This window comes from Camelina sativa, chromosome 12 (assembly GCF_000633955.1).
Source record: "Camelina sativa cultivar DH55 chromosome 12, Cs, whole genome shotgun sequence".
Classification (NCBI taxonomy): domain Eukaryota; kingdom Viridiplantae; phylum Streptophyta; class Magnoliopsida; order Brassicales; family Brassicaceae; genus Camelina; species Camelina sativa.
This window is the reverse complement of record NC_025696.1, coordinates 8,905,663-8,916,000: the sequence shown is the minus strand read 5'-3', so window position 1 is coordinate 8,916,000 and position 10,338 is coordinate 8,905,663. Positions and strand designations below refer to the sequence as shown.

Here is a 10,338-nt window from a genome sequence, read left to right as displayed (position 1 = left end):
GGGGAGCTGCACATAACGGGTAGGTGACGTGGAAAAGTAATTTAGCATTATAATTTATATAAGTGGTATTTGAAAAATAGACCAAAAGGAATTGTAACGTTACGATTTTGTAATTTGTTGTTATGGTAGGCTACTAAATAGGTGGTGGTGGGGACTATCGGAGTCGACTGGTGGTCTTGTTTTCTACCATTTTCTTTTGTCAACGTATTCCATTTGAATTTCAAAAGTGGGTTATTAAAAGTTATTTTGGGAAATTATGAGCCTTTGATTATGTAAAGCTTACTTAAATGTTTGGTAGTATTAAAAACTTGTGTAAAAAAGTATGTTTTATTGAAGAAATTAAAGAAGGGGAATTCCATCACAAATAAGAAACATATCACTTTGCTTGAGTTGCAAAACTGTCAAATACTATCTAACCACATGGAGGATGTTTGTTGAGCTTCTTTACCTGCTGATTTGATTAAGCTTTTGTTTGTGTATATTATAAAGACTAAAGTGTTGAGATGCAACAAAAGGATAACCTAACCAAAAACAAGCATAAGAAAGAGTGTTGATACCATTGTTGCCTGATTGATTGATGTATCATCTCCAATGTTTGCATTACAATAAACATATTCCACACTCTGAACCGAAATTATCATTATTTTGAAACAAAGTACACAAGTGTTTCGTGGCCCTTAGTGAAAATCCTTTTCTCCTTTTCAAAATCATAGACATGGCAGAAATAAATAAGGAATGGAGAGAATGAGAACTCTTTGGGGTTTTTGAGAAAGTGTTGGGGGTTTATTATATTATGCGTACAGGTCATCCACATTGCACTCTCCCAGATACACTTTGATGCTCCGTGGCGATCCACAGTTTCCTTCAGCTATCAAAACTCTGTCGTTTGCAGACATGTGCGCTATGATCTTGTATATCATCTCTATCTGCAATTTCAAAGATAAAAGACTTCTTGATATGTCCATTCGAAAAGTTACAAATAAAATAAACTGCAAGGATTTAGACGTTACTTCCTCAGGAGCATGGCAACGATCAGCTATCTCTTCCAATGTCAATGGCTCTACCGGATCTTTACACCTGCAGGCAGATAAAGAAAATTACAATATAAGTGATCTCTATCGAGTCTTGACACAAGATTTGACAGGAGAAGCGGACATGGTCTGATACTTACGTGGCTTCATTAAGAACTGACAACACCCGCTTTTGCAGAGCCAGAACTTCTGCTGCTGCCTTTTTGCCGGCTTCCACACCTGTAACCGTTGTTTCATTCAGATTTTCAGTAAACAAATTTCAGTTAGGCAATTACAAAACACCGGTTTCAGATTCGAGAGGAATATCTCTACCGGGTTGGTGGTAAGCATTTATGTTCACAATTGAGGCATACAGNGATCTTGTATATCATCTCTATCTGCAATTTCAAAGATAAAAGACTTCTTGATATGTCCATTCGAAAAGTTACAAATAAAATAAACTGCAAGGATTTAGACGTTACTTCCTCAGGAGCATGGCAACGATCAGCTATCTCTTCCAATGTCAATGGCTCTACCGGATCTTTACACCTGCAGGCAGATAAAGAAAATTACAATATAAGTGATCTCTATCGAGTCTTGACACAAGATTTGAAAGGAGAAGCGGACATGGTCTGATACTTACGTGGCTTCATTAAGAACTGACAACACCCGCTTTTGCAGAGCCAGAACTTCTGCTGCTGCCTTTTTGCCGGCTTCCACACCTGTAACCGTTGTTTCATTCAGATTTTCAGTAAACAAATTTCAGTTAGGCAATTACAAAACACCGGTTTCAGATTCGAGAGGAATATCTCTACCGGGTTGGTGGTAAGCATTTATGTTCACAATTGAGGCATACAGTCCGACCGCTCTTTCATAAAGAGCTATAAGAGCCCCAACAGATCTTGGTGTCACTTCCTCGATAGTAACACTAATGGATTCTCTACCGTTTGCATATAATGCAGATCTAGTTCCCTGGACAAATTCAAACCAGCTTATCAGCTAGGAAGATAGTCTAGATACAGTGTGTGTAAAGAGTGAAGAATATCTTTTAATTCGTGCGAAATTCAGACCTGAAGCATCCCAAAGAGGTAGTCTCCACAAGTGACACCTGGCTCAAGCTCCCAATCATGACCGGGGGGTCTATCCCGTAACACTTCTATAAAGGTTGCAAAGAAATTGTGCACACCATCTCTCAGCTGTTGAATGTAGCTAGTGAAATAGGAAAATTAAATACTGTTGCATGAGAGCTCCATTTTTGCTATGTCTCGATAAGAAAACTATTTGAATAAAGGAAACTCACGCATGCTGATCTGTGCTCCCCTTGTTTCCATATACAGTTAACCCTTGATTAACCTGCAAATTCGAATAACCGTTCTAGTGATCACACTCGTAAAAACAGGGTTGAGGAAACAGTACACAGGTTTCAATTCTTCGATGAAGGCGGTGTAACAAACTGAACTCAATCATGCACACAAGCAATTACGTAACCAAGATCTTAAGATTCCTAAGAGTGGTATTAAATGCAAGACCAATTTACACTTCTCAGTAAATTCTCATGAACCCCCGTTCGGAAGTGTTGCGGTGAAAGTTAAAGAAAAGAGTATGCTTACAGTGTTACCGTCAAGATCAAACTCCTTTCCCAGTGATTCCATTACCAGCTGCTGCAGATACCGACTAAATAGTAATAAGCTATCCTTGTAAGGAAGAACAACCATATCCTGTAAAGGAAATGAAAAAAGAATTAAAAGGGCAAATAAGAACTCAATCTCCTTGCTAGTCTTAGACACTCTCGAAAAAGTTGAGGGAAAGTACCTTGGAGCCAACACCATCTGAAGCCCAGTACCAACACATAGCTAAGAGAGCTGCAGGGTTATTTTTTATCTGAAAGAAGAAAGAAATCCATAGGGTAGAGTGAGTCATGGTTATTATCTAAAGTGTATGAGTTAGGAAACCAACCTTGTGATATAACATTCTACTAAAACCCTGGTAAGTAAATTCATCTTCAACAAGACAAGAAGTGGTAGTTTTAAAACAAGCTGCAACAAGTAAGACTTACTGAAGTTGTTCTAGTCGCCTCATCCATTATTTTGGCACCGGTAAGCATCTCTCTAATATTAATCCCCTATATGATGTCAGTGCATTAGCATACATAAAAGCAATGAGTGATCATACTAAGTTTAAGCTTATGGACTAATTACCTGTAGTGCTGCTGGAAGCAAACCAACTGCAGACATTATTGATGTTCTTCCACCCACCCAGTCGTACATAGGAAATCTAGCTAGCCAACCTTCAATTCTGGCTGTATTATCCAGCAACGAGTTTTCTTGGGTTATTGCAACACCCTGCATATGCATACACCGGGAAATTGCTGCTGAGAAACTACAGTTGGGCAGAAGTTGAAGCTAAATCATATGCAATATATCTGAAGGTGCCTAATGATCCATGGAAAGCAACTATGTTGTAACTGAGACAAATTACTGGTTCCACTTATATAAGATTACTTTTAGCTGTCTAAACCAGTTAGGATTTTATAAACAGCATTCTTCCCATATTCATGGAGACATGGATTTCAGAATATAAGCGGAAACAAAAACCTGAGATTAACACCTGTTTTGAGAAATTCAGACCAGCGTCACGGAATGCTTTCTGCACTTCCAAAAGTCCATTTCTAGTTTCAGGAGTACCTCCACTCTGAGAAACACGTAAAATACTAAGTCATGCTCGCCAATATCAAGACCAACCATCATATAAAACAACGGTATATAGTACACACCTTTGAGATAACAATCACTAAAGTCGTGGCAAGCTCTGCCCCAAGTTGTGCAACCTGATGATCTATTCCAGCAGGGTCGGTGTTGTCGATGAATCTTATCTATCAACACCATAAAAGCACAACAAAACCACACAGCAAATTAGACACTTTGGATCAGAAAAATCTAAGACAATAGATCCTTACACAAGGGAATGCAATGTTGACTAGAATTAGAACAGTGTGAGATACCTTCAAGGGAGGATTATCAGGAGCCAAGGCCTCAGCAACAAATTGAGGTCCAAGAGCCGAACCTCCAATGCCTACAGAAAGTATCTGAGTAAAACGACCCTCAGGAGAAGTTGGTGGCTTTATCTGCAGTGTAGAAACAAATTAGAGTAGGTCTCGCAAGCAAACAAGATTCAGAAGTAGAGCTAAACAAGACACTCTGCAAAGAAATATTTTTTTTCCAAGATCAGCTATGGTACAGACTGAGGCCAATCACAAATGATCAGAATACCAAAACAAGGTGGGATCGAATACTAAACCTTGCCAGAGATGATGTCGTCGGAGAAAGAGCAGATAGAATTAAGTGTATTCTCGATCAAGGTCTTCAAAGTGGGTTTAGGTGCGAGCGTAGAGTCTCTAAGCCAGTAATGTCCAACCATCCTTCCTTCATCTGGATTCGCAATAGACCCTTTTTCAAGATCCTCCATAGCCTTAAACGCAGCCTGAAACCGGGGCTCCATCTCGGCCACAAACTCGTCGGTAAACCCGACCCGACTGACATCGAGATACAGACCGAGGTCTTTCTGCTGATAAAACCAATCGAGGTATCGCTTCCACAACGCATCCGGATCTTTCACAAGCTCTTTCTTCTTCGCATAATCCGAGTGAGAAATGTCGCGCGCCAAGGAACGAGCCGAGGAGAGAGTCAACGGTAGGTTGGTGGTGGGTTTGGAGGTATGTGGGAAAGAGAAGGAATCACGGGATTGCGCCGGCGGCAATGCTTTAAAGGAGAGGTTTTTGGAAGGTTTGAGAGATGGGGAAGAAGAGTAGAGGCCTGAGAGAGAGGCCATCTTAGAGAGACAGCGATGTTTACGAGGGAAGAGAGAGAGAGAGAGTCTACAATGGAGAGAGAGAGAAAGGGTGGAGCTTTATTATTTATATTAGAGGGATCCGTTTAGTTTATTCCGATTTGATTGATATTTGGGAGAAACCAATGAACAGAGATGAGTTGCGGAAAGAGATTTTTGTCCTTTGGTGGGAGCGAACGGCCCTGCTTAGATTAGGATTCTCACAAGCTTTATCACTCACTCTTCTTCTATGACGACTATACTTATGTACTATAATACTATATTGTCTCAATAGAGAGATACCATTATGGGTGGCATCATATTCTAGTTTGCTTCGCATGGCCCGCCATTTTAAGATGTTCTGTTTTCTTTTCTGTTCAGAATCAATCAACTACCACTCTTTTTAGTTGAAAAAAACAAAACTAGCACTTCAAACCATCTCGTCTGTAGTATGATATGTGTTTGGGATGAAATGTTGAGTTTAATTTGTATGTGTTTGGGATGAAATGTTGAGTTTGATTTGTTGATTCGGAGTAGTATAGTTTGCGAGACTCCCAAAATACAAATTTGATATTTAGAGGACAAACAAGACACAAAATATTAATCTATAGAAAACACTCATTTGGTTAGTGGGTTAGTTGTTTCCTTCAGTAATGATTTGTTTTTGTTTGGCAATGATTCATGATTCGTCTGTAATGATTTTGACCGATATATAACTCACATACAAACGGACCAATTTGACAGCTATAAATATGTTTTAAAATTGAGAATTCATCTACAAAAGTCTAACATGTTAAATTAAAAGGCGGTTTTCAACTTATTTTTGTAAAAAACGCACTATGGTCACCATTCAAGTTTTTTAAAACATATAAGCGTTTTTCTAAAAAAAAAAAAAAAAAGTTTTGCGGTTTTGTTCAGCAAAATATATGGTGGCAAAATCCATAGTGTTTACCCAGCGGTTTTTGAAACCACAGAAAATAATCTAGCTTTTTACTTCCTTTTCAATATTTAAATAATTTATATCTAATACAAATATAGAAAAGCAAAAATAAAAAATAAAACACATATATTTTTTTTTTACTTTCCTCTCTAGTCCCAATACTTCTCACTCTCTCACTAACATGTAACATTTTTTAAACACTATTATATAACATTTGGTTTGTATATGTATAAAGATATTTATTAACTAATATAAAAAAATAAACCTATAGAATTATACTAGTTAATAATACTTAATATTAAAAGTCCGTACCGCAAATTATATTTCACCAATCAAACATTATTTTGTACCACTTATTTTGGAATAACCGCACTTGTCCCGCAAATACATTTGTCCCGCACGTACCGCAGTTGAACCGTACCGCAGTTGAACCGTACCGCACTAGCAAAATTTTTGTCCCGTACTACTAAATCCGCGGTTATTCCGGGACAAAATTTAGTAATGCGTATTTGCACAAAACCGCATTTGTGAAGGGTTGTTATCTAAATTATACAGTTCAGATAAACCGTATTTGCACAAAATTTAAAAAAAAAATTATACAGTGGACATAGGCGTATTTGCACAAAACCACTGCATAATGGAGGGTTGTTATCTGAACTGCGGTCTACTTGTATTATACAGCATAAAAAACCGCAAAACTTACGTGTCTCTTTTTTTTCTAAAACCGCAGTTTCCTTCTACTTTTTGGTGATTGGTAACAATATGCGTATTTAATGTTTTTGGCTTCTCAATTCCGCATTTTCATGTCACCACTCACTGCCTAAGAATACCCTCATTTCTAAAAAACCATTTACCTCCTAGAATAAACAAATGTCATTACGAATTGTACATCAAACATTTTACAATTTCAAATCTAAACTATAGTAGATTTCACATAAGAAATTTTTCTTTTTAAAATAAAAAGGATAAGTTATATACAAACATCTAAAAAATCATTTGTCTCATTAAGAAGGAACAATTACCAAATGGTTCAAACAATTCAATTACAATTAGTCAGACTAATCTATCTCCAATCAAATCAATGGTAGTTGAGAGTCAATTACAGATAAATGGTATTTATTTTACTTTTTTCATAAAATGTCAATAAATAAAAGTATTGTATGTAGTTCTCTTAAATCCAAACAAAAAATAAAATAAAAGATTAAATTTAGAGAAATTTGTATAGTTAATTTGCACGAGGAATGAATCTGACACAAAACGCGCAGAAAATTTTGATAATTTTAATTTTTGTGGTTTTATTAGAAGATAAACATGATGATGACGTCATTAAAACCAATAGAAAGGGAGAGCACAAAAAAAAAAAAACGTAAAGAGAAGAAGAAGAAGAAAAAAACAAATCGTTTTCGTTCTTTCTCCCCATCATCCCATAGAGAGAGGAGGAGGAGGAGGGTCAGACCAGAAAGTCGCTCGCGAGCCTTTTATAATAAATCCAATCCTTTTTTTAGGGTTTTGCTAGCGATCTCTCTGGTTAACTATTAGGGCTTTCCTCAAATCGGGATTAAAAACCCTCTTCTTTCCGCCGGAGGGCGATTTGGCTCTGCAAGACTTTTGAAATGAAATAGAACACGGCGGGAGAGAGAGAGAGAGAGAGACATTTATACAGCTTAATCCTCCTCGAATTAGGAGTTTCTGATTCTGTTTTGCTTTTTTTTTTTCTTCTTCTTCTCTCCATGACAAAACGGGTATTCGAAGCCTGGAAAGGAAGCAATGTAAGTCTTTTTCTTTCTTTTATCATTGAGCGATTGAGTCTCGGATTATGATATTAGGTTCTCTGAATTTTGTTTTTTGGTAGGTTTTGGTTTATTTTGCTCTCTTTTGTTTTGAGCAATTTTAATTGGAAATTAGGTTTTTTGTTTTTGTTTTTTGAGGATTACGAAATATCACTGATTGGTTCGCTTTGGTACGTGTAAACTAATGTTGCAGATGCGAAAAGCTGTAAGGGCTTGGTGGGTTCACAAATCACAACCATTTTTGAATGACCTTACATTACATAATTAGTGGTTTATGGGATTCATAAGCTGTGTATGTTGGTTTGATGGTTTAAAGGGGGCTGAGATTCTTGTTGAATTTGTATACACTGCATTTTGATTTTAGCATTATCTTATTAATCAATCCTTTGGTTTTGAATGCCTTGACTCTGTACATGTTTTAAACTAGGTAAGACCATTAAATGAATGGTCTATATTATCTTGATTTGCTCTCTCCTTTCTCCTTTTTGTAGAAATTCATCCTTGGTGGGAGATTGATATTTGGACCAGATGCTAGGTCACTGCCTGCTACCTTGCTACTGATCATAGTTCCAGTTGCTTTGTTCTGTGTATTTGTGGCAAGACATCTTCGCCATGAGTTTTCTTCCTACAATGCAGGATATGCTATCTTGGTGGTAGCAATTCTATTCACTATTTATGTAAGTCTAGTCTTCTTCGATGCCCATCTCATACTCCTATTTATTTACATTTGTTTCTTTCTGTTTAATTGGTTTATCATCAACATTTGTCAGCTGTTTTTTGGTGGTTAGATGTTATGTTTACAAAGCATCAGAGTTTAATTCGCTGCTATGGACCCTGCTTAGTTACAAATATATATAACCTGATAAATGACTTGACTACCCGGCAAATCATGTAGCTTAATATGTTGCGTGGCATTCAGACTTTTTACTTTTTTTTTTCCTTTGCTGAATCGCCTAGTTGGTTTTGATAGGTATTGATCCTCCTCTCCTTCACATCTGCACGAGATCCTGGTATAGTTCCACGAAATTTGCACCCACCAGAGGAAGAACTACGCTATGAGACAACTATATCAGCTGATGGAAGACAAACACCAAGTGTTCAAATTCCTAGGACCAAAGAAGTCATGGTTAATGGTGTTTCTGTTAGAGTGAAATACTGTGATACATGCATGCTTTACAGGCCTCCTCGTTGCTCTCATTGTTCCATCTGCAACAACTGTGTTGAGCGCTTTGATCATCATTGCCCCTGGGTGGGCCAATGTATTGGACAGGTACGCTCATTCAAAAGCATATTGACTTTTAAAAAGGATAAACTTCATAAAAACAAAATTTATGGCCGAGGTTTCTTTTCTCCTATCTGAAAAAGGCCAAGATCTGTTTGTTCTGCTGATTGGGCAATCTTGTTTTGTTACGTGGGTAGACTCTGACTTAGAAATTTGTGTCCATTGGCAGAGAAACTATAGGTATTTCTTTATGTTTGTTTCTTCGTCAACACTTCTTTGCATCTATGTGTTCTCGATGTCGGCTTTCTACATCAAGATTCTGATGGATAATCAACACGGAACTGTGTGGAGGGCAATGAAGGCTTCACCATGGTCAGTTGCTCTGATGATATATTGCTTTATTGCCCTGTGGTTTGTTGGAGGACTCACAGCGTTTCACTTGTACCTCATAAGTACAAACATGGTTAGTTGGTCCCCTATTGTTTCAGAATTTTGTTTTCTAGTTAGAATCATTGGACTTTTTCTTCTGATAATAGTATCATATGCATGTTGTGAATCAACTTATGGCGATACCGTGCAAGTTTTGCAGACAACCTATGAGAGTTTCAAGTACAGATCAAGCAGCAGAAGCATTGTCTATAACCGTGGCTGTGCAAACAATTTCTTGGAGGTATTTTGCTCGAAGGTGAAGCCCTCGAGGAACAACTTTAGAGCCTTCATAGAAGAAGAACCTCCAAGAGTTGTAACTCTGCCTAACACAACCAGGGAATCAGCTGAAGCAGATGAGGAAAATGGGACCCGACGACAGAAAGTAGAAGACGATCTAGACATTGGGGACGATCTGATGAATCTCTCACAGCGTTGTAATGCAGAAGAGGCCACCAACGATCAGCCTCATCACACTTTGGACATAGACCATGAGAGAGCAGGCTCGATAAGGACAGAAACAAGGCATGGAAGCTGGGGAAGAAGAAGTGGGAGCTGGGATATATCAACATCAGATGTGAGGGAAAGCCGAAGCTTCACAACAGCGAAGGAAGGAAGAGGATGAGTTTATCTTACTTTGTTTTGATTGTTTCAAAGACTTAGGGGAGGGGGTCTCTATTAGGACAGAAGTTGGTAGATGTGATTTGGTATTGGGGATTTGCGAATCAGTTCATGTAATCTTGAGTATATACAATACCAAGAGTAGTAGCTCTGTCTTCTTTTCGTTTTCTTAATGTGTATTGTGCTATTTTCTTGATATTATGTGAATATTACGTTCTGTATTTGCGTCCCCTATAATATCCTACCTTTTAAAATTGTCATGCTCTAGCTAAAATCCATGTTATCATCTTCTCGTAAATGCAATTAGCATTCTCGTACATGCAATTAGAAATGGGATAAAAGGAACTATCAAATCAAACAATAATTTTGTAGCTTTTTGTAATATGACCAAAATAACTATTTTTTTTTTTTTGGTCAACCAACCAAAAATAACTATATAAGAAAGAAATTACATGAAATTAATTGAACAGGACATAGAAATAGGGAAATTTCATGAAAACTAGA

General features: G+C 37.5%; 2 protein-coding genes across 2 annotated transcripts; one reads left to right on the top strand and one right to left on the bottom strand.

The window, feature by feature from the left end:
- On the bottom strand, positions 551-4,838 carry LOC104730990 (glucose-6-phosphate isomerase 1, chloroplastic). Its single transcript, XM_010450240.2, has 14 exons — positions 4,308-4,838; positions 4,012-4,134; positions 3,784-3,882; positions 3,618-3,701; positions 3,209-3,352; positions 3,067-3,132; positions 2,823-2,891; positions 2,621-2,728; positions 2,311-2,363; positions 2,081-2,219; positions 1,826-1,982; positions 1,654-1,732; positions 1,493-1,559; positions 551-926 (listed from the first exon to the last, which is right to left on the bottom strand). Exons 1-14 carry the CDS (start codon positions 4,836-4,838, stop codon positions 792-794), a joined length of 1,854 nt encoding a protein of 617 aa, XP_010448542.1. The 3' UTR covers positions 551-791.
- Positions 7,144-10,092, top strand: LOC104730989 (protein S-acyltransferase 8). The gene is made up of 5 exons (XM_010450239.2): positions 7,144-7,544; positions 8,057-8,242; positions 8,536-8,835; positions 9,017-9,250; positions 9,377-10,092. The coding sequence occupies exons 1-5, from the start codon at positions 7,506-7,508 to the stop codon at positions 9,836-9,838; spliced, it is 1,221 nt and encodes a 406-aa protein (XP_010448541.1). The 5' UTR covers positions 7,144-7,505; the 3' UTR covers positions 9,839-10,092.